The 25,443-nt window shown below is 43.0% G+C and overlaps 1 protein-coding gene across 2 annotated transcripts in view; it reads right to left on the minus strand.

Annotated features, from left to right (window-relative positions):
• The window catches only part of kank3 (KN motif and ankyrin repeat domains 3), a 43,465-nt gene that overhangs the window by 12,755 nt on the left and 5,267 nt on the right, over nt 1–25,443 (minus strand). Inside the window, exons 2-3 of one of the 2 annotated variants that reach the window (XM_076874349.1) lie at nt 804–859; nt 187–271 (exon numbers count right to left, since the gene is read on the minus strand). In XM_076874349.1, the coding sequence (XP_076730464.1) occupies nt 187–223 (37 nt within the window). In that variant the 5' untranslated portion in view covers nt 224–271; nt 804–859. Of the gene's footprint in view, nt 1–186; nt 276–803; nt 860–25,443 lie in introns of both variants that reach the window. The other variant, XM_076874347.1, reaches the window with a different exon arrangement.

The raw sequence follows: 25,443 nt of genomic DNA on the forward strand, positions 1-25,443 counted from the left end.
AAAGTGGTTAGTTCATCACCGTCCTGTCAGGTCAAAACAAATTACTTGATACATTTCTAAAACTACATGTTGCAAACCCCAAACCTCATCTCTAGGCGTAACAAACAGAAATATTCAGGACACACAATTACATTTGACAGTAAGCTTTAATTTCAATAACAGAGACTTCTTTATGGAGTTTCTTACCAGGCAGCTTTGGGTTAACTTGCACAGACTGAGTCATTTTTCAGGACGAGGACCTTTCAGCACGCACACAGCTTTGAATCAACACCTGGCTTAAAGAAAAAACAGATCAACATGAATGCATTTGTTATAGATGACCTTGAACCAAGACCAGTGGAAATAAAGGAAGCTATAAAGTATTGCAGAAGTAAGTTTCTGCAAGTAGAATTTAGACTTTCCCATGTTTTGTTTTTTTTCTTAATTGGTAAAATTTTTAGACCAAGCGCAGAGGATCGTCTTTTATGAGTTGTAAGAACGTGTAACAACCTGTGACTGAATTCAAAAGATTGCGAATCCCCGTCTTTCACTTTAACTAATTCAGTTAAACCCATCTCGTAGTTAGTTGCTGTTAGTCAGCCTTTTTAAGAGAGGTTTCTTTGTTTAGCCACAGTAGCTGTCTCTGCTGTTACTAACTGATTCTTCCTCGGGAAATATAAAATGCTTCCTGTGCTGCAGAAAAGCTCCTAGGTCCAAACAGCATGTGGAAAACTCTGAATTTTGGACACCAATTACAAAGGAAAAACGTAAAAGTGAAGCTTAAAACAGTGTGTTAAAGAGGTTAATCTCTGTCAGCCACTCACTGATTAATTCATGCAGCTGGAGCTCAGGTCGTTCGTCCTCCCTGCTTCACACAGCCCTGTGAGACAGACATCAATTATCATCATAAACAACTTCTGTCACAACAGAGGAGAACTGAATAAACTGATGAGTCAACATTTCTGTATCAGTTTGCTGAAGATGAAAATGATGTGAATCATCACATCTGGCTTTTACAGTGACCAAATGCCACACACAACCTTCAGTGAGAGCATACTGGGAAAAATGGTGGGTCAATACCGAGGAAGCTGTTCTACAGCTTTGTCTTTTTTCCTGTTAATCTACCACACAAACGCTGCTATGATACAGATCAGAATGCACTCTCTCGCAGGCATTTTCTTTTTGGTTTGTTTTTGGGCATTTCAACCTTTCTTGCTGAATAGGACAGTGAAGCAGACAGGAAAGGAGACAGAAAGAGCAGGAATGCCATACAGGAAGTGGATTTTTTGTTTTCAAGCCTCGAGTTGTTTGGCTCACTCTGTCACTACAATGCTACAGGATGTTGCTACTTCCCACCAATAAATAGTCAAGGCAAAAAGAAAAACGTTCATTTCAAACAAAGAGATAATTAGTGATGCAATAAGAATTTGCATTGCAGAAAGAGTTCGCTTTTAGACTAGAAACCGGTTAAGCTCACCACCAACTGATGCGCACAGAAATGAGAGATTTTACACAAAACAATAAACTATTATAAAATTCAAAAGTTGTTCTGTGGAGAAAGCCAACTCTGATTACAGTCTGATGAGTTAATGTCAAACAGTTGAGGCCGGCATTGAGTCCATGTCTACGATTGTTTTTTAATACACCAACATGTCCCCTCACTTCCTTCACTTGCATCTCTTTGTTCGTTCATGAATTTTATTTATCCATCCATTTAGTTGTTTTGTTTTTTTTTAATTGTTGATCAGTTAGCAGTGTTTCTGCCATATAAATGAAATGAAATCAAAGCTGGGAGCCTTCACACTGGTATGAAAATGTCAAAGTTTGTTGCCCATCATTCATACATAGATGGATTACAATCACTAATAGCCTGGTGAAAGTTTTACATATAACGCTGTTAGATTAGTAAGTTAATAATTACCAATGGCTGTATTACTGTTATTACTTTTAATATTTACTTTTTTTTTTTTTTTAAACCTAATGCATCGGTGTATACGTTGCTTCTCAGACCATTTACCTACTTGCATCGTTATTACCTACAACATGTTGCACTAAATTGGCCTGCCCAATCTACAGTGTTAAATTTACACCAATCAGATGATCCATTATATTGCATCTCACTGTGCTACTGCATGAATAAACTATGACATGTTGAGGTAGGGACATGGAATGTCACCTCTCTGGTGGGGAAGGAGCCTGAGTTAGTGCGTGAGGTTGAGAGGTACCGGCTAGATATAGTCGGGCTCACCTCTACACATGGCTTGGGCTCTGGAACCAGTCTCCTGGAGAGGGGCTGGACTCTGTCTCAGTCTGGAGTTGCCCTTGGTGAGAGGCGGCGGGCTGGGGTGGGTATCCTAATATCCCCTCTGGCTGAGCTATCAACTGATCACCACCTGGTGGTGAGTTGGATCAGGTGGCGGGGGAAGACGCTGGACAGACCTGGTGCACCTAAACGCGTAGTGAGGGTGTGCTGGGAACGTCTAGCAGAGGCCCCAGTCCGCGAGATCTTCAACGCACACCTCCGGCAGAGCTTCAACAGCATTCCGAGGGAGACTGGGGACATTGAGTCCGAATGGACCATGTTCAGCGTCTCCATTGCCGAAGCTGCTGCATTGAGCTGCCAAATGGTGGACACCAGAGGTGAAGGGAGCCACTAGGCTGAAGAAGGAGTCCTATCGGGCTTGGTTAGCCTGTGGGACTCCGGAGGCAGCCGACAGGTATCGACAGGCCAAGAGGAATGCGGCTCGGGCAGTGGCTGAAGCAAAAACTCGGGTGTGGGAGGAGTTCGGAGAGGCCATGGAAAAAGACTTTCGGACTGCCTCGAAGAGATTCTGGCAAACCGTCAGACGTCTCAGGAGGGGAAAGCGGTGTTCTACCTGCACTGTGTATAGTGCTGGCGGAGCGCTGCTGACGTCAACTGAGAAAATTGTCAGGCGGTGGAAGGAATACTTCGAGGACCTCCTTAATCCCACTGACACGTCTTCCGAGGAGGAAGCAGAGTCTGGGGATGAGGGGAATGATCCGCCAATTTCCGGGGGCGAGGTCACTGAGGCAGTTAAACAACTCCTTGGTGGCAGAGCCCCTGGTGTTGATGAGGTCCGCCCCGAGTTCCTGAAGGCTCTGGACGTTGTAGGGCTGTCCTGGTTGACACGCCTCTGCAATGTTGCGTGGAGATCAGGGGCAGTACCTGTGGACTGGCAGACCGGGGTGGTGGTCCCCATCTTTAAGAAGGGGGACCGGAGGGTGTGTTCCAACTACAGGGGGATCACACTCCTCAGCCTCCCTGGGAAAGTCTATGCCAGGGTGCTGGAAAGGAGAGTTCGTCCGTTAGTCGAACCTCGGATACAGGAGGAACAATGCGGTTTTCGTCCTGGTCGCGGAACACTGGACCAGCTCTTTATCCTCTCCAGGATACTTGAGGGTGCATGGGAGTTTGCCCAACCAGTCTACATGTGTTTTGTGGACTTGGAGAAGGCATTCGACCGTGTCCCTCGGGGTGTCCTGTGGGAGGTGTTGCGGGAATATGGGGAGTCTGGCCCATTGCTACGGGCCATTCGATCCCTATACAACCGTTGCAAGAGCTTGGTTCGCATTGCCGGCAATAAGTCGGACTCGTTCCCGGTGGGTGATGGGCTCCGCCAGGGCTGCCCTTTGTCTCCGGTTCTGTTCATAATTTTTATGGACAGGATTTCTAGGCGCAGCCAAGTGGCGGAGGGCTTTCGCTTTGGTGGCCTCAGAATCTCATCTCTGATTTTTGCAGATGATGTGGTTCTGTTGGCTTCATCGGGTGAGGGCCTCCAGCTCGCACTGGAACGGTTCGCAGCCGAGTGTGAAGCAGCGGGAATGAGGATCAGCACCTCCAAATCTGAGGCCATGGTTCTCAGCCGGAAAAGGGTGGAGTGCCCACTCCGGGTCGGGGATGAGTTCCTGCCCCAAGTGGAGGAGTTCAAGTATCTCGGGGTCTTGTTCGCGAGTGATGGGAGAAGGGAGCCGGAGATCGACAGACGGATTGGGGCTGCAGCTGCAGTAATGCGGACGCTGCACCGGTCCGTCGTGGTGAAGAGGGAGCTGAGTGTAAAAGCGAAGCTCTCAATTTACCGGTCGATCTACATCCCTACCCTCACCTATGGCCACGAGCTGTGGGTAGTGACCGAAAGAACGAGATCGCGGATACAAGCGGCAGAAATGAGCTTCCTCCGAAGGGTGGCTGGCCTCTCCCTTAGAGATAGGGTGAGAAGTTCGGCCATCCGGGAGGGGCTCAGAGTAGAGCAGCTGCTGCTCCACATCGAAAGGAGCCAGCTGAGGTGGTACGGGCATCTGACAAGGATGCCCCCTGGGCGCCTCCTGGGTGAGGTGTTCCAGGCATGTCCCACCGGGAGGAGGCCCCGGGGCAGACCCAGGACACGCTGGAGAGATTATATCTCTCGGCTGGCCTGGGAACGCCTTGGTATTCCCCCGGATAAGCTGGAGGAGGTGGCTGGGGAGAGGGAGGTCTGGGCCTCTTTGCTTAGGCTGCTGCCCCCGCGACCCGGCCCCGGACAAAGCGGATGAGGATGGATGGATGGATGGATGTTGAGGCGCAGCATATACATAAAAACACATCAAAAGACGTGCACATTGGATACACCTTTGCTTCCTCGCTCTTAGAGAAGTGAGAAGTAAGTCATGTAATCCCACTTTGTCACAGTGTTTATGTCTAACGGCACTGACGCACATGCCACTATCACAGGTGATAGTGGCTGGCGTCTGAGATGGTCAGTGTTACTGGCACAAACCTTGTTTTGGTGTGTTTCAGATTTAAAGCAAAGACTGGATACAGGAAGTTGAATACAGCAACCTGACCCACACACACAATCAAAACTTTAGAATACACGTAGTCATTCATTTAGTTTACAACACACACTGTTGTAGCCATGCACAAACACACACACACAGACGTTTTTCAGTAGCCTCAAGCACATTCCTAACACACGCTGTTGAAGCACGCCAGTCGTCCTTCTAGCTGGCAGACTGCTGATAACCTATAAACACACACACACACACATCATCTGACAGCTCAGACTATAACACATACACGCACACACACACATACACCTTTTACTGTCAAAGAAAAGCCCGTAAACATTCACACAGGCTGCTGACTAACTATTCCAAATCTTGTCAGAGGTTGTTGTCTCGGACTTGATAGTAAGAACCTTCAGTGCAAAGAGAAGAAAGAATGCAGTACTGATAAACGTTTCATATCACCCACTGCTTTGGGTCCTGTACTACAAAGCAAGTTCAACATACCCGGGATATCTTTTTTTTTTTTCCTTATCAGGCTTCACTTTCCCCAACATCCACAATCAGGCTAAGCGGTCACACGAAAGCGGTTATCAATAGTTAACCCAGGGTTTGTTAATCTAGCTGCAAGCTCATTGCCATGAAAGAAATTTGGCATTGGCATCTGACCAGTCACAAACATGGACAGGTCTACCAGCAGCACGTCAGCATTGGCTCAACGCAGCCCGCCACTCCTGTAATTGGCCTGTTCAGCACCACCAATTCCTCCTGGGAATTCCTGGAAACCCGCAGTTTTTGAATCTGTCAGTGAGATCATTTATCAGCAAACATCGCCTCAGTGTAAGGCATATAATGCATTTAAACTAACCGCATGGTTATGAACATGTACAATATACGTGGGCAATGACGCTGGTCACTTACGAAGGTTAGTTCATAGACTGTACAGAGGTTACAGACCCGCCGTAGACAAGTATGAACAAATTTCCTGTTTGAGGTTCATAAATACAACAGAGTACATATTGACAATAAACACCACTGCACTCTACACTCTGTTTTCTGAAGCAGCTGACGTCTTAACATCTGTCAGACAATGTTCAAGATTCTCTGAGAGTCTGTTGTGGCAGGTTGAGGGTCGCAGATGCCAACAGACTCAAACTGTGGCGATGGAGCTGGACTCCCTTGAGATGATGTCAGAGAGGTGGATGTTGTCAAAAATAAGGACAATGCTGGACAACACCTCCCACCCACTCCATGACGTGCTGGCCAATCACAGGAGCGCGTTCAGTGAGAGACCGAGATTACCCAAATGCATCACTGAACGACACAGGAAATTATTCCTGCCCGTAGAATTCCTCCATATAATGCACAAGTATACACATCCTCTACGGAAAAAAAGTACCACATGATAAGAGGGGCACCTCAGTGTTAACCACATATATATCCAATTTGTGCAATATACTGGGATATTTAGAAGCAGAGCCATTTGTATCTATTAGAGCTATTTTGTTATACATTATTAACTAACTCTGTAATATGTTATAATATTTAGTCTAGAAAGAAAAAAGTTAGGAAAAAACAAAAGACTTTAATGTATGAACTTCTTAAGTTACCTGGCTAAGTAGTACGGGCTTCAGGTTCCCCTCAGTGTTTCAGCCACATTTGACTCCCAGACCACAGCAAACACAACGCTGCAGTGTCTGTGCCAATCGGACAAAAGCCACACAAAAGCTTTTTAAAGATGTGGCCTCGACCAAAGCAGAGAGCAGTACTTTGAGTTTTTGTATTGGCTTTGTTTAAAACCAAACACAAGCTAAGCAGAGCTCAAAAACAAGTCACAGAAATCTCGATTCAGCGGTCACTTTTAGTAACATGTAATCCTACCTACAGTTTTTGTCTGAGCACTTGTCTGCAGTTCACAAATTGAGTCTCAGTGTTGTTTGCTTTAGTAAGGTTCAGTTAGCCTGTTGTTATTGAATCCAGTTAGGTATGAGTCGCAGTGCTGTGTGTTGTATATTTTCCTCCTCCTTGCAGACTGTGGTATTATGTCCATATTTACTAATGTGAAGCTGTTGGATTACATGTTCAGTAGGGCTGTTTTAACTTGCTGAATAGAAGAAAGGACACTCCTTGAAAATAGTGCGTTTTCCATGCTTAAATTGTTGGCTTAACAGTTCAAGGCTGACACTAGTGACGCAACCAAGTTAATACAATTCCTTCAGAAATGCTTCCACTTCAGATAATTTGTTTACCATACGGAGCAGACCAGAAAACAAACTGAAGAAAATACTGTAAACAAGCAGCTGCTGTAAGAGGCGCCATTCAGAAAGTAAAAAACAAAAAAAGGAGACTTTTACTCCCGAAAATCAACACCACATTGAATGCTGAGGCATGCTGAGGCATTACTCATTAAAGAGAGTCACCCATTGCGCTGCAAGTTCATTAGATTGTTAAAACAAGAGTCAACGGGCAAGTCTCCTCTTTCTCACTTCTTCCTCCACGGCTCCCTTCATTTCCTCCCTGCTCCTCTTCGTTTCCCAGCTCTTGTCTTCCTCATCTTAACCCTTCTCACATGACTTTTCCCTTCTTCTCACCCCCAGCTATCCACAAGACACACACACACACACACACACACACACACACACACACACACACACACACACACACACACACACACACACACACACTTCCCTCGGCTCCTCTCATGTGTTGCTGTTTTTCTCTCTGATTTGATGACAGCAAATTACAGACTGCAGAAAGAAGCTGCATTCCTTCCCTCTACACCCCGAGCCCTAACCAGCTGAGAGCCCCGCTGTCAAGTCTTTCACACTCTCAAACACACACGCAGAGTCTGAGGCTGGCACAAAACACACCGTATACACAAAGATATACAGCTGTGACACCGTTTTAAACAGCTCAAAAGTGATTGTTTTCACACCACTGATAACTTTTAGGGTGTTTTTGTTGTTGTTGTTTTAACTGTGCAGTTTAGTGCATTGCTTTTGTTCTTTTGTCTTCTTCGAATTTCACATCTGCCAATGAAATTGGTGCCCACTGCTCTGAAACCGGAGTCTGAGAACGTGGCCAGCTGGTCACGAGCACGGCAGACAAGAATGTGTTTCAGTGCAGGAAATTCAGCAGTATTTTGTTTATGACATGGTTTTGTTTTAACAATGCAGGTCAACCTAGAGAGGACCTTCCTGTTTAAATAAGGCATTACTTAAACAAGTGATCAAATTAGCTGTTAATTACTCCAAAATAATTAAATCCATTTTCACAGGGGATTATTAATCTAATCTATTCAATTCAATTTTATTTATACAGCGCCAAATCACAACAAATATCGCCTCAAGGTGCTTTATATTGTAAGGTAGACCCTACAATAATACATACAGAGAAAAACCCAACAATTGTATGAGCAAGCACTTTGGCGACAGTGGGAAGGAAAAACTCCCTTTTAACAGGAAGAAACCTCCCACAGAACCAGGCTCAGGGAGGGGCGGCAGTCTGCTGCAACAGGTTGTGATGTGAGAAGGAAGACAAGATAAAGACAGGCTGTGGAAATTATCTATTAGCTTATCTAAAGTAAGCTATTACTTTCCAAAAGTAACCTTCTCAACACATGCAATGCAGCATCCTAGGTCCTACCATTAATTTATTTTAGATAAATGTTTTTTGTTGTTGTTGGTTTGGCTAATTTTTGATTATTGCTTGTCTGAATGTAAAAGTTTTAAAACAATACAACACATCTCAAATGTCACACTACAAGTTTCAGTGAACAAACTTGTCAATTTATTCACAAAACATCACAAACTGAGGGTCACATCCTTCAATCTCTGAATTCAGGTTTATAAAATCAAGCACCACACAATCTGCTTTTAGACACATTCCTGAAACAATGAGTCATTCTAGAAAATTCACTGAATTAAAGCATGGTACTGTAATGACATGCCTTGCAACAAAGTCAGCTTTGTTGCAAGGCATAAGGAGTATTACTACAAAATGGAATTGTTTAGGATTTACAGCAACTCAGCCGCAAAATGTCCGACTACATCAAGTAACAGCACATCGCCAAGAGCTGAGGCACATACTTTGTCACCAACACTCTGAAAACTCAATAACTGCAGCGCTCCAAACCTCCTCTGGTATTAACATCAGCACAGAAACTGCACACTGGGAGCTTCAGTGGAATGGGCTTCTGTGGCTGAGCAGCTCCAGTACTTCCCATGTCAACAAACTGTGTTTTTAACAAATTCTTAAAATTTGGTGCTGAACTGCAGTCATAGCTACTGGAGCTCTATTCTGGTGCACAGAAACTAAACGCTTAAAAAATAAACACCTGTAAGCGGAAATTAATTAAATGCTCCAACTGCCTGTATTTGTGGGTGCTTTTGACAAATTTTGACTCGTGTATCTTTAACCAAAGAGTCTAATACTTTTGATAAGTACGAACATTGTGTGCTGTAATTTGGAAGAGGCTGGCTCAGGTAATGGCAGCATCGGTGGGTACACTAGCAGTGCAGTTCATGAGCTTTTGATTTCAGGATTGTGTTTTGTCTCCTGGTTTGAATCCAGATCAGCACTAGTAAACTACAGGGTTTTTTGGCCAGCTTTGTGCAACAGCTACAGAACACAGTCATGTAATGTGTCCAAGTAGCCACCAGCTGGTGCTACAATATATGTATTATGTTACTTTTACTGAATATATTTGAAACATAAAGACCTGTTCAGCTGCTGTTGTCTGCTGGCACAAGCTACACTTTGGTATCATTACAGCTTGTTGTGCATTTCTTGATTTTTGTAAGCTGACATGACTGAGTGGAAAACACCAGCATCATGCCACTTGATTGATATAGGAGTACAGGCTCCAAGAGATGGAGATGGTCCACTCTCTTGGACCACTCAGACAAAACCTCTACATCACCACCTGTATTTTCTGAGTGGGGACGGCCATTATCCAGAACACTACTGCAGCGAGTTTGGGACACTCTCAGAGCCAGCCAGCGTAAACGATGAAAGACTTAAAATCATCAGAATATCCACTGTACATCATAGAATGTGGTACAAAATATGTCTATATGTTAGAACAACAACAGCTTGATTCTAAGACATTCAAAAGTAAAACTAAACATCCATCATGCAGTCCACTAAACACACCTGAAATCTATCACCTGCAAAAATGTATGCACAAAGTTGCAAGCATAAGCATATACCCCCAAACAGTCATGACAGATGGTTGCCCCTCCCCGAGTTTGGTTTGATTGTTTCCTCCTGCTAAAAAGGAGGTTTTCCTTCCCACTGTTGTCAACTACTTGCTCATAGGGAGTTGTTTGATTTTAGGGGTTTCCTCTGTGTTACAAATCTTTTCGACTACAATATAAAGCACATATTTGGAGCTATATAAATCAAATGTAATTGAATTTAACTGAATGAAAAAACTAGCACTCAAGTTGTAACCACTTAGCAAAGTAATGAATAAAATCTTATACTTTCCCAAAATTGCTTCATTGCATCAGTCAGAGCTTCTTTGCACTGGATACACAACCCAGCATGTTAGTTACCTTTAAGCTACAACAAAAATGGAAAATACAGAATAATATTGCTGCATTTTTTCCCCGTCAAAAAACATGGAACATGAGAGGAGAGGTATCCTGTAATCCCAGCACACACTCATAGATGTGTTATTAACGAGGACTGGAACACTGGTCAGTCCAGATCATGGAGGAGGAAACATGTTGGTTGGAGAATCGGAGCCATGTTTTGAAAGAATGACCTCATCCCCAACGCCACCCTTTTCCCGAGAAGGGAGGCCTGTGAGAGAAAAAGGGAGAGAGACGAGGAGACACGACTAGACTGATGATGAGGGGGAGAGGGACGAAAGCCAACATCCTCTCCCTGACAGTAGCTTGTACAGTCTGACTGATTTGCACGAGAGAAAAAATAAACTCATTCAGAAATGTGAACACGTACAGACTAATAGAAGCAAAGATACAAACCAGACACACACTCATCCACCCCAGAATGAATACCATACACTTATCATTATATAATTTAACTTTCATGATGTTTGGATCAAGTTTTGATCCATTAATCTGTGCATTTTTACACTGCATTACAGGCATTTGTAGATTCAAAAGAACTTGCATTTCCAGACACACAGCTAGAATAGTCTAGAGTAAAAGAGCTGCTTAGAATTTATTTACCTTCTTGTTTGAAGGTAACTAATACACTTTCTGTACATCCATGAATATAATAATTGAATCATCCTGCCTGATTTTGTCAGTAATCTTCATTAGTCTATTTTTAGCACCAAATAACAACAACAGTCACCTCACGCTGCTTTATATTGTAAGGTACAGGCTCTACAATAAGAAAGAGAAAACCCCAACAAACAGACAAGTGCCTAAGAGCCAACACTTGGCGACAGTGGGAAGCAAAATATCCCTTTTAACAGGTAGAAACCTCCAGCAGACCAGGCTCGAGGAGGGGCAGCCATCTTCCAGGGGTTCATTATTTTTCCCTCCTCCTCCACCCTCATCAACACCTCATCCTTTTTCTCCTCACTTTAAGCCTTATCTCATGAACTGAAGTCAGGGCTTTAAAACGTGAGAAACGTGCAGAAATTACTTGACAAATTGTTATCAGATTAGACATCACTGGACAGCTGACAACAAGCCAGTTAAACAACAATAGCTGGTTTTAAGCTAACATTAGCTTAAAACCTGCTAATGTCATGTTTGAATATCCTATAATCACACTTTCTCTCTGAAAAACATTTTGATTACATTCTCACATCATGTAATTTATTTACTAAGCATCTAACAATGTTAGAGCCATTTCAAAAAAACAAAAACAAAACAATCACTAACAGCAGCTGACAGTGGCTAACAGCAGCAAAAATAGATTATTCTAAAAATTATGCACTTGAATTGGAACAAGTAAGAAAACAGAGCTCAGTTGACTACGACTTCCAATCTACTGACATCTAGCGATGAGATTTTACACACTATGTCTTTAAACAAAGCTCAATGGACATTAATAAAAACTTGAGCTTCTGAAATAGAGGTGAGAGTTTCTGTAATTACCATTTAAGAATCAACTCTGCATTTAGAGAGTTTACAGGTCCGTTTTCAGAATCTTTACTTCCAATCTGATAATCTGAAACTTAAAGCCAGTTGCTAATCCTGAGCTTAATCTCTTTCACAGGAGTCCTCATCCTCATGAGGACATTTAGGCTGAACAGAAACTAAAATGAAGCTCAACACATCCACACACAAGAGGCCTCTCTGCTGCTTGGATAGGTCTAAAGTTTCCTGAAGGGAAGCCCACTACTCCCCCAATAAATTCCCACCACCACACACCTCCATGCCCTGTGAGACCTCCTATTGTCTCCCAGTAGGAACTGGGAGGGGGGTAGAGGGTCCTGCCAGGAAACCCATCAGGCCGTCCTGAAAGCTGCTTCCTGAAGGCAGCAGGAAAGCATGAAGCATACGACAAGCAAAAGCTGAGAGCTGAACAAACACATACACACAAAGAGGTATCCTGCTGCCAACACCAGCACTGAATCCGCCATCACATGATGCATCACACTGAGGTTAGGTAACATGTTATCACATTTGGCAAGAACACGAGCATTTAAGTGTTTGTGCGCGCTCTCACTCACGGTGACACACAGTCACCTCTGTGCAGGGTTTTTGCCGCCAGATGCCATTTCCTGTGTCCTAAATAACAAAATTCACCTCAATCGCATCTTGTTGTGTACAAAAAAAAAGTTTTATTTTTTTGAAAATTCACAATCAGGTTGAATTCAAACATCACATGTGTCCCGCCTCCCCCTCCCTCTGCCTTCCAGATTCTCCAGCAAACACACACAATCATGCACATTCAGCCTCCACAATGAGGCATTATGCCTCTTTGGTTGTGACGCTGTTTTCCAAAAGTTTTCTGAGGCCTGGTTGTTTTCTTCAAACCATCCCACCCCCTCACCCTCCACTCCCTTTCGTGCTCCTTGCCTTTTTTTTTTTCCTCCCCCATTTCCAGGTTCAAAAAGCCACAAAGTGAATTTAGCAAAGTCGTGGGGGAACTGCGGCACTTGAGTTTTGAACATGGAGAGCCGAAGCCGCTCCAAAGGTGGATCTGAAGCTGAAGAGATCCTGCTGAATAAAGGAGAGAGGGCGGACACTGTCCACAGATGGTGGCATCAAATAATGACTTCTTCTTCCCACTGACTCCACTTCTGTCAGATCTCATCCATCTGTGATCTCTTAAATACCTCACCGTGTCCTGCTTCCTTAGGTTTCCTTAAAAGCGTTAACATTATGGTTTGTTGGACGTTGTCACTCCAAATGCAAGGTCAAAATACCGACTGTTTACCGACTCTCAAACCCGTCAGGACTATTACTTCATGAAGTTTCTACAAGATGACTTGATAATGACTTTGTACAGGTTCTTATTACACGCCCTCAACTTCTCATCTCCTTCGGCCAAACCCAGTTACCTCAGAAGCTGAGATTGAACACAGGGAATCTGTGTCCGTATAACTTATATTCACCAAAGGACTGGGCCACCTGCAGGAGCTGCATCGCTGTGTGCTTCCAGTTTCTGTGCTGATGTTAATAGCAGAGGTGGTTTGGAGCGCTGCAGTTCCCGAGTCTGCAGAGTGTTGGAAACTGTTACACACCCCACTCTGTAACTTTATGTAGTTGCTGAGAATTCCTGAACACATCCACTTTGCAGTAGTACTACTTACTGTCGATCACTGAATATGTAGGATGGAAGAAATTTCACCAACTGGCTTACTGCAGCATCCTGAAAAAAAATTATGATACTTTTCGCATCCGCAAGTCCACTAGGGCGTGCTCAGGTCCAAGTGATGTACATTTCTGTTGGTACAATACACCAACTATGTATATGCCGCAAATGGTGGATTTTAAGCAGAGTTCAGATAAGTAAGAGGAATGACTACTCTGTCATCGTGCCTGCAGCCCTTTGGGATGATCCATTCTTTCCGAAATGTTTGTAAAGGCAGAGTGCATATTAATAGGGACTTTTTCTTCAGTAACAAAGGGCACGAGTACTGATTTTTCTCTCTTGGCAAAAGTTGCACAAGGGTTTCTTGATTTTGGATTTCTTTGAAATTCCAATATAATTGAAGTGAAAAAGCAAATAGATTACTTTATTAGCTTAGGGGGTGTTTCTGACTGCGAAACAACTACACAGTGGTCCCAGCACTTCATGAGACCTGCAAGAGTGATGGAAGGGTCAGCTCCAGTAGGGCACCTACAGAAACCCTGTTAAGACTTTCACTTCTTTTAGATGCATCCTGTTGACCAAAGGCTCTCCTTCCGTCATGTCGGCTACAACTAAACCAATCTGTGAGAGAGTCTGGGCCGTTTGGACGGACCTACCACAGATTGCTATCGTTGTTTTATGTTGGTCATCCTGCTGATTTCCTCTTCCAAAGATTTAAGACCCCATCTCTTATTAATAAATGTTGCATGTTTATTTCTGAAACAATGATGGTATTGGCACAACTAGATACACTTCCTGCACCGCACCCATTTTGTATCCCAGCAGCAGCAGCAGCATCCAGTCAGTCCCTCTTTAAAACAAAGCAGCGTTCATAAGTCAAGTTTCCCCTCAATAAGTCAGTTTCCAGCTCTGACGTCACGTTGCCTTTCAGACCGAACACGCCTTGTTCTCCCTCTGTGGTGACACAAACTCTTCCCATCATAACAGACCGAATCCTTGTAGAATCTTGTATCTGGGTCAATAATCAGCCATATTATTTCCATGTAAACTGCAGGTCTGTCGCTCTCTCATTTCCCTTTTTTGTAATCCATTCAGCTCTTTGCTATTCTAGCCAAGTGAACAGTGAAAGTAAAGCAGCTCTTGACATCTCTAAAAGCCTTTTTGCAGTTGACCCAGATATCTGGTCCACAGATTTGAGTTTAAGAGGAGACTGTGACCCATTTGTCTCCTTCACAACAGTAGCTACTGGAGCCTCCAGATGTTTGATTGTCGTAACTACAGAACAAGACCAGATGTCAAGTGTTTGTTGCTTCATGCCCAGAATCTACTAAAACACACTCCATACTGTTATCATTTCCTTCACCGGATGAAATTATGATAGTTCTGCATATCGTTGATGGAGCTGGTCGGTATAATGACAAGGCAGAGGATGCACCGCCTATGAGATGTCTCTCTACACACACCTTCATCTGCTTTGGGCTGCTCCTCTGGAAAATACATGTTTGTGGGCTCTAATTCAGTTTTCCGTAATGCAGTGATTCAGTTAGCTCCTTCTTTATGGCTGTAGTCACACTAAGATGCAATTGGACATCGTGCAGGGATCATGACTGCACCGAACATATTGATGGCCTGCGGCTGACCCTGAGGCAATCTGCCAGGTGATTTTAGGCAAGGAAAGTCTGTTTTTTACTTACTGAATTTATGCCATCCTTTTGGTACAAGACCTGATTATTAAAACTCTATAAATTGGCTATAAACCACTTATGACAACATGAGAAAACCACCAAACCACCATTTTTGCATCCAAAAGTATTAAAACCTCTAGACTGACAAAGATAGATCATTGAAATCTGTTTATGTTCTATGAATTTTTCACTTGAAGACATCAAACTGTGTCCGCCCTTTGAATTATTGTGGTTTAGTAACAATGCAATTTTTTAAAAGAGCCACCAAAAAGGCATATTCATAAGTGATGAAGATTCTGATAAAAATGCTGCAACATTTACTAGAAATCATCAATCAATCCCAATCCCTACAATGTTTTTACCACAGGCTAAAGACGGAAATGTCACCAGCATCACATCACTCGTTGGTTGTGTAGCCAGGTTGCACGGATTGAGGTTTTGCAGACACATGACCATTAACCACATGATTTTAACTTGGATGTGTAACAATGATGCCGACAGTGTAGGTTGAAGTGAATAAGACTCCAGACACACAGGTCTAGAAAATGGTTCACAACCATCTGGCAACCATTGGCTGTGAAGGCAAAACTAGGCTGGTGGAGGTTGATGGCAGTCACTAAGAAAATGACTGCTGAAGATCCAGTCACACAGACATACAGACCAGTGAGTGCCCAGATGGCAATCATCTGTCATTAGAGAAAAATGTGCATTCCAATCCTTTGGCTCAATCCTCCTTGTGATTGCTTTGATCGTTAGCTTATTGCTGCGATCATAGGTTGAATGAAAGTGACAGACTTGTCTACAAACAGTGGCCAGCTGTTCCCTGAGCTATAGTGAAACTGTGAAAAGTGCAACACAAACCTAAAATGGAGATTTGCCTCCAAAGTAAAAGTTATGTCTTAGTGCTACAGCCAAAAGGAAGAACTTTACTTTGAAGGCGAACCTTCTCCATATCACTTTTTCAAGTTTTGCCACTGCTCAGCTAATAGCTAGCGAGCATTTGCAGACACACATGAAAAACTTCCGGCAACCATGAAAATCTAGACATAACCATTTAAATCAGGTGAGGTTTTAGGTGCGGTACCTTCTTCCAGCAGGGGCCAGCAGCCTCCAGGAACCCCTTCCAACCGCTCGGAGAATACGCATTTCCCGTGCAACAACTGGTTGTATCACATCCAATATGATGGACAACTCCTAAGCAATGTGTGAGTGACATCACGTGAGAAATCTCAATAAACGTGTGTGATTGAATGTGAGGATTGTGTGTTTATTTCCAGCGTATGCTTCAGAAACTGTCCAATTAAGCTACATTTTCAAACATAGCTTTGTGAGATATTTGCAGACAGTGAAGCTAAAATACGATATGTTGAAAATATTGGAAAATGCTCTTGTTCTTGATTGCTTGGCTGTTTCTGTGCACAGCTAGAATTGTTGATCTGCATCTTTGGCCAGTTTTTCCCATCCAGATGTGAGTTGCATTCACATCTGGAGACCCATTTGTCACCAAGCAACATAAAACTTGGGATTAAGTCTTTAAGTGTTTCCAGCAAGTTTAAAGTTGGCAGAATGTTTCCACCACGTGTCTTCTTTTCTTGTCACAGTTTTGTTCAAGAAAACAACATTTTGTTTTGTCATCTATATGAAAGAATTTCTACAAAGTGCAGTCTGGGGATGACTCACTGAGTGCCATATTACCACAATCCTGCTGAGTCCAGCAAGATATGGTTTGCTTATATTGCCCTCCTTGTTTACTCCATATTTGCCGTTTGCCTCGTCATTGTAAAAAAATATATATATATGCTAAAGAGTAGTTTCCACAATGCACTAGCAAGAAAGGGTTTCAGATTTCCACACCTCACCAGAAAACAGATTTTCTCCATCTAACAATATTCTTCTGCTTCTCAACTTCAGGTTCACAGGGGGAGGGGGCACTGGAGCTTATCCAGTGGGGTACATGCCCTAGACAGGTCATCAGTTCTATCACACAGTTAACAAAGCAACTACTCATGCTCTCAATCATACCTGTGGCCAGTTTAGAATCAGTAATTAACCTAACCCCAAGCATGACACTGTGTTTAACCTTGGGAGGAAGCCAGAGTACCTGCAGAGAACCCATGCAAGCACAGGGAGAACATGTAAACTCCACAAAGAGATTTTCTGGGGGAGAAAAATGCTACAATACCTGGGACAAAAGCCAGATCAGAAGAGTAAAAGATGGTTTTATCCACCTTAGTGCAGGGATGTTGGGTTTGTCAGGAAGGTGAAGTTATGGATGGTCAGACTGTAGAGGTGGATGATAGCTTAGGGTGCCCACACTAGTGTAATTTTTAGGGTTTTGGGATAAATCTTGCTGCTGGATATGGCCAGATCAGATTCCAGGAAGCGAACAAGCATTAAAAAGATCAAAATAAAGAAGACTAATCTGTAAATAGTTGAATACATCGATCAGTTATAACCTGTAAATTATTTTAAAGAACAAAGTGGCACTGGTATTATTAGACGTCATTTTATAAGTCTTTTTTATTTTAACGATGGGACATACAATACTTGGCAGCAAGAGTGAGTTTGTCTCAGTAATGAAATGTATTAAGGGATTAAATAGACCATAAAGTCCAGTTATATCTCTTGTAACAGCATGAGGAAGGGAACATTGAGTGTTGGAGCCTTGTTAAATCTTTTTATATGATTTAGTGGCTTCACAGGGCAGGGGTACATTTTCACAGTCACCTTAATACCAAACACAACTTTTGTTCCACTATGGACCACTGAACAGAGGTGACCTCGCTCCCACTTCACACTTAGAGACGCTTGTCAGGCAGAATTGGGGAGATGGCGTCAGAGAAAGTACCAACATATTTTTTCCTGTCGAACAGGGCGTTTATTGTTCGGTCAAAAAATTGAAAGTTGTGTCTAAATTTCCAAAAGCAGTTGTGGTTTGGTTCTTTGAGAGATCTGATATTTTAGATGTTCAGTCCACAAGCATTAAATCCATTCTCACTCTACCAACCAGTTAAGTGAAAAAACCCCTGAATGATGGCCAGTGCGTGGCTGAGTAAAGACTTTACAAATTTGCAGCCAGTCTTCAGTAAATTTGGAGTTTTCCCACCCTGGTGTTAGTGGACAGAGTCTGATGACTTTCCCAGTGCTGCCCTGCTAGTACTTGAGCTGATGTTGGTATTTTTAGCCTGTTTTTCATTGAGTGTTTCTCAGACTGCAGAGATAGCAGAGGGAGGAGCGTCTGATTGGACCACAGTGGTAGACCTCACTGGCATTTCTATGACACGACTTTCACATTTGTTCAGATGGCAGAATCAGATCTTTGCAGGCAAACATTACCTTAATTGTGAACAAGTGGATGGATTATAAGGACTATATCTATATATACATATTAGCTGAGGTTTTTTATAGTACATAGATTTACCTCATACTTGACCTTTTTTTAAGATTTCTTTTATGGAAACCGACAGGCCTGAGGATCAGAGGCCTATCAGAGCCACATATAAGCTGGAAGGTCAGAAAGCAACATTCATTTTATCTTTATATCCATTTTTCTAAATAAGAGAGGACATACATTACATTGTCTGATACTCCGGGCATTTACCCTCACTACAGACACAATCTGTTATCTTGAGATTTTCTTCTGATCCATACCTAGCTCAATTATCTTGTCTTCATTATGTACAATTGATTATTACAAGATGTCCTGAATTATCAAACCGCCTTCCCTTGTGATCAGAACTTCATCATTTTTTCAAGATAATTGAGTTTTAGTGGTTACATCATATCATTCATGAGCCTGTGCGTACCTAATAGCTAGGCAGCATTATACAGTATCAAAAGGAAAGATCACAAATGTTTGATTTCATTTAACAAGGAATGAAGATAATGAAAATATGCAGACATGGACTGTTGACAAGTTTCAACATGATTAAGTTAAGCTGATCAAGTTAAATTTCTGCAAAGCCATGATTTTAAAACTGTCTGACATCTCGAGATAACAATATAATGCAAACTCAATCTCAGTACAATTAGCTCAAAAACTGGACATGAGCTTCCGAAATTGTTTTAAGTAAATGACTCATGATCCCGAGACTATTGAGGCAAATACAATTATGAGAAACAGAGCTGCTCTTGATTCCTGTAAATATCTGAGAGTCACAGAAAGACGCTTCAGACTTCCTCAATAACACCATTACTATTACGATATGCGTTTTTACCTTTTAAAATCTAGATCTGAATGCAGAAATCCAATGTTCTTTAAAGACCTACCATTTCCTTTAGCATAAAGTGTTCATTTCCATTTTAAAAGCCTGGATGCATGCTAATTGTTATGGGAATTCCATGCAGGTCTCGCACTTAAAGCTAATTGCTCCAGAGGAAAAAATGCTTCAGCTTTTAAACTTTCAGAAACCTTTGAAATGTTTCTTACGACTGCACTTGATGGAAACAAATAAACAGAAACTCTTCACTCACTTCCATTTTTCCTCTAATAACGTACCACCTACCAAGGAGAAAATATGAGTAAGGGTAAGACTACCAAATATTTCCAAGTACATCTTTGATATGCACTCACTGAACACTTCATTAGATGTTAAACTGCTTGTTAATGCTAACCAGTCAATCACATGACAGCAAATCAATGCATCTAGGCATATAGACATGTTTAAGATGACCGGCTGAAGTTTAAACTGAGGATCAGAATGTCGAGGAAAAGTGATTTAAGTGACTTTGAACATGGCATGGTTGCTAGTGCCAGGTAAGCTGGTCGAAGTATTTTTCTAAAACTTCTGCTTTTCTGGGATTTTCACACACAACATCTCTATGGTTTATTGAGAACAGTCTGAAAAAGAGATCAGGTGAAAAAGTTTTGTTGATGCCAGAGGTAAGAGGCAACAGTGACTCAAATAACTACTTGTTACAACCAGATGAGCTACAACAGCAGAAGACAACACTGGGTGCCACTCCTGCCAGTACGGTCAGGAAACAGAGACTTCAATTCTCCAAAATTGGACAACAGGACATTGGAAAAATGTTGCCTGGTCTGCTGAGAATTGCTGTGACAGTCAGGATCAGAATTTGGTGTAAACAAATTAAAATTGAGGCTCAATCCCTCCTTGTATTGTTCAGTGCCTCAGGCAGGTGGTGCTGGTGTAACGGTGTAAGGAATATATTTTTTTGGCACACTTTGGGCCCCTTAGTACTACATTAGCAGTTCTATGGTCTGATGAAACAAAGATTGAACTCTTTGGCCTGAACGCCAAGCATCACGCCTAGAGGTAAACAGACACTGCTCATCACCTGGCCTATAAAACATGTTGAAGGCACGGTGGTGGCAGCATCATGCTATGGGGATGTTTTTTTTTACCAGCAGGAACTGGGAAAATGGCTCTGGGACCACTCTGTGAGGAGCCCAGACTTAAACCATACTGAACATCTATGGAGAGATCTGGGAATGGCTGTGCACCAATGCTCTCCATCCAACCTGATGGTGCTTCAGAGATTCTGCACTGAAGAAAGGGAGAAACTGCCCAAAAGCAGGCGTGCCTAGCTTGTAGCATCATACTCAGGAAGACTTGAGACAGCAAGGGGTGTTGTGTGTAGAATTTTAATGGGAAAATAAATTTAATCCATTTTGGAATAAGGCTGTAACAGGACTAAAAATGGAACAAGTGAAGCGCTTTGAATACTTTCCGGACACACTGTAGCTCTACTGCTGGAGCACTCCCAGTCCCTCACAAGCAGCCAATCTTTTTTTTTTGTTTTTGCTCTTTATGGGCATTGTTCTGGATCTTTTCTATCAAAAACGTTAAGCAGCAATACTCCCAAAAACCTGCAGAGAGACTCTGATGATGACCGAATTTCCCTTTAACTCAATCAATACTACTTAAAAAATGGATGCAAGAGGAAACTACTTAAATAGGCCTACATAAAAATTAGGGGTGCAACGATACTTGTATCGATATTGAACCGTTCGATACAGTGCTTTCGGTTCGGTACGCATATGTATCGAACAATACAAAATTTGTCATTTATTTTATCAACTTTCCTTCTGACGATGCTGTCTGTGTTGAGTGCAGAGTGAATCTGCGCTCGACTACTCCGCCTAGGCTACACTGTCGAGCACAGATCCACTGAGCGCTCAACACAGACAGCATCGTCAGAAGGAAGAGCGCAGGGCAAGCTAGCGAGACAGAAGTTAAGCTCTCCTTGCAACATAGCAAATTGAACCTCCCCCACCCTCATTCAGATCTGGCGTTTGGAATTATTTTGGTTTTCATGTGACGTATGACCCTGAAGGTAAGCGCGTCATGGACTAAAGTAAAACAGTGTATTGGATGTGCCACGCAATGCTCAATTACATGGGTGGGAACTAGTGTGTTAGCGCAATTAGCTCGTTAACGTGTTGGCCGTCTAGCCCCATGCACGGGGCGATCAGGGGTAGCTCGTTAACGGAGATTTGCTGTGTTGTGGCGTTAAGGTCATTTCAACGAGATTAACGCTGACAGCACTAGTGGGAACACAATGAATATGACTGCACATTTACTCAGATATCATCCTAGTGCAAAGACAAATGGAAGCAGACAAAAACAACAAGCATGCTACTAACTTTAGCCGAGTCATTTAGACAGCTGTTAGCACATGATTCTCCTTATATGTTTAATATGCTGCTGAGAATATAGCCCAGAAGAAGCGTATAGTATAGCTTTTATTTTGGAAAGAGCCATTTCTCTGTAATAAACTCTCTTTTCCAAAGATGAGTGATTCCTCAATCAGATACAGGGCTCGCAAAATCGCTAGCCCGACATCCCGGGGCTAGCGATTTTTCCAGTCGGGCTACCAAAATCTATCTCTGCCCTGCCCGTCGGGCTATTGTAGGAAGGAAAAATATGTCAATGCTTTTGCATTCTTTCGGAAATGTAGCTGGGTAATTAGGTCATTGGCATCGGTGAGCCACTGTCAATATGTGACATATTGAAATCGCATTTGAATTTGCGCTTGTTTTTTTGCTTTCACTTTGCAATCGCGTGAACTGTGTATAGAGAGCGACAGCACTGATCTGTGAGTGATGATAATTTGTGCACCAATTCCTCTGACATCGTCTTATTAATAGTTAGCTTACTATGCAAACATGACAGGTGAAATCTCCCGCAGCTTAAACATGTGAGAGGTTGATCACGCAGAGAATCGCTGACCGTTATATGTGTGTGTGTGTGTGTGTGTGTGTGTGTGTGTGTGTGTGTGTGTGTGTGTGTGTGTGTGTGTGTGTGTGTGTGTGTGTGTGTGTGTGTGTGTGTGTGTAAGTAAAAGCAGCAGGATATATATTTTAGTTCTGCTGAGCCAAATAAGACAGGTCAGGGTGAAGAAGTAACAGCCAAAGAAAAGCTTACCACAAAATGGAAAAGTAATGACAAATCAGACTATAAGGCAAAAAGAAAGTGCAGCTTTATGGTTTCATGGACAAAAGAATTTCTGTGGCTGCAATATGACGAGCTAAATAACCGGGGCTGCACATAAGTGGTCCGCAGGTGCGCATTCGCTGTCAAAATAAAAAACACACACAAGATAAGAAGTTGCAACGCGTGTTTGCGTACATAAGATTTTCTGGAGGAGGACAGACATTTGTTTAGAACTCTTAAAGATGTCGAAGAAGCTCCTTTAAGCAATTACTTTGGTGTTCTTCCACCTCCAAAGAAATGTCAGAAGGAGTCCGAACCACAAAAGAAGCGCGTATTCTCGGAAAAGTAGTTGCAAGAGGTGAGCTGGCTTCAAACAAATGATGAACACACAGAGATGTGGTGCAGAATGTGCCGTGAAAATCCCACTCTAGCAGACAAAAACAGTGCTTTTTATATGGACGCAAACGCGCGTTGCAACTTCTTATCTGGTGCGCGTCTTTTATTTTGACAGCGAATGCGCACATGCAGACCACTTATGTGCACCCGTGTAAATAACATACAGGGAGTGCAGAATTATTAGGCAAATGAGTATTTTGTCCACATCATCCTCTTCATGCATGTTGTCTTACTCCAAGCTGTATAGGCTCGAAAGCCTACTACCAATTAAGCATATTAGGTGATGTGCATCTCTGTAATGAGAAGGGGTGTGGTCTAATGACATCAACACCCTATATCAGGTGTGCATAATTATTAGGCAACGTCCTTTCCTTTGGCAAAATGGGTCAAAAGAAGGACTTGACAGGCTCAGAAAAGTCAAAAATAGTGAGATATCTTGCAGAGGGATGCAGCAGTCTAAAAATTGCAAAGCTTCTGAAGCGTGATCATCGAACAATCAAGCGTTTCATTCAAAATAGTCAACAGGGTCGCAAGAAGCGTGTGGAAAAACCAAGGCGCAAAATAACTGCCCATGAACTGAGAAAAGTCAAGCGTGCAGCTGCCAAGATGCCACTTGCCACCAGTTTGGCCATATTTCAGAGCTGCAACATCACTGGAGTGCCCAAAAGCACAAGGTGTGCAATACTCAGAGACATGGCCAAGGTAAGAAAGGCTGAAAGACGACCACCACTGAACAAGACACACAAGCTGAAACGTCAAGACTGGGCCAAGAAATATCTCAAGACTGGTTTTTCTAAGGTTTTATGGACTGATGAAATGAGAGTGAGTCTTGATGGGCCAGATGGATGGGCCCGTGGCTGGATTGGTAAAGGGCAGAGAGCTCCAGTCCGACTCAGACGCCAGCAAGGTGGAGGTGGAGTACTGGTTTGGGCTGGTATCATCAAAGATGAGCTTGTGGGGCCTTTTCTGGTTGAGGATGGAGTCAAGCTCACTCCCAGTCCTACTGCCAGTTTCTGGAAGACACCTTCTTCAAGCAGTGGTACAGGAAGAAGTCTGCATCCTTCAAGAAAAACATGATTTTCATGCAGGACAATGCTCCATCACACGCGTCCAAGTACTCCACAGCGTGGCTGGCAAGAAAGGGTATAAAAGAAGAAAAACTAATGACATGGCCTCCTTGTTCACCTGATCTGAACCCCATTGAGAACCTGTGGTCCATCATCAAATGTGAGATTTACAAGGAGGGAAAACAGTACACCTCTCTGAACAGTGTCTGGGAGGCTGTGGTTGGTGCTGCACGCAATGTTGATGGTGAACAGATCAAAACACTGACAGAATCCATGGATGGCAGGCTTTTGAGTGTCCTTGCAAAGAAAGGTGGCTATATTGGTCGCTGATTTGTTTTTGTTTTGTTTTTGAATGTCAGAAATGTATAAAGTGGGGCAAAAAAGTATTTAGTCAGCCACCGATTGTGCAATTTCTCCCACTTAAAATGATGACAGAGGTCAGTAATTTGCACCAGAGGTACACTTCAACTGTGAGAGACAGAATGTGAAAAAAGAAAATCCATGAATTCACATGGTAGGATTTGTAAAGAATTTATTCGTAAATTAGGGTGGAAAATAAGTATTTGGTCACCTCAAACAAGGAAAATCTCTGGCTCTCACAGACCTGTAACGTCTTCTGTAAGAAGCTTTTCTGTCCTCCACTCGTTACCTGTATGAATGGCACCTGTTTGAACTCATCATCTGTATAAAAGACACCTGTCCACAGCCTCAAACAGTCAGACTCCAAACTCCGCCATGGCCAAGACCAAAGAGCTTTCGAAGGACACCAGGAAAAGTATTGTAGACCTGCACCAGACTGGGAAGAGTGAATCTACAATAGGCAAGCAGCTTGGTGTGAAAAAATCAACTGTGGGAGCAATCATCAGAAAATGGAAGACATACAAGACCACTGATAATCTCCCTCGATCTGGGGCTCCACGCAAGATCTCATCCCGTGGGGTCAAAATGATCATGAGAACGGTGAGCAAAGATCCCAGAACCACACGGGGGGACCTGGTGAATGACCTGCAGAGAGCTGGGACCAAAGTAACAAAGGTCACCATCAGTAACACACTACAACGGCAGGGAATCAAATCCCGCAGTGCCAGACGTGTTCCGCTGCTGAAGCCAGTGCATGTCCAGGCCCGTCTGAAGTTTGCCAGAGAGCACATGGATGATACAGCAGAGGATTGGGAGAATGTCATGTGGTCAGATGAAACCAAAGTAGAACTTTTTGGTATAAACTCAACTCGTCGTGTTTGGAGGAAGAAGAATACTGAGTTGCATCCCAAGAACATCATACCTACTGTGAAGCATGGGGGTGGAAACATCATGCTATGGGGCTGTTTTTCTGCCAAGGGGACAGGACGACTGATCCGTGTTAAGGACAGAATGAATGGGGCCATGTAT

Source organism: Maylandia zebra, linkage group LG15, assembly GCF_041146795.1.
Source record: "Maylandia zebra isolate NMK-2024a linkage group LG15, Mzebra_GT3a, whole genome shotgun sequence".
NCBI classification, from domain to species: domain Eukaryota; kingdom Metazoa; phylum Chordata; class Actinopteri; order Cichliformes; family Cichlidae; genus Maylandia; species Maylandia zebra.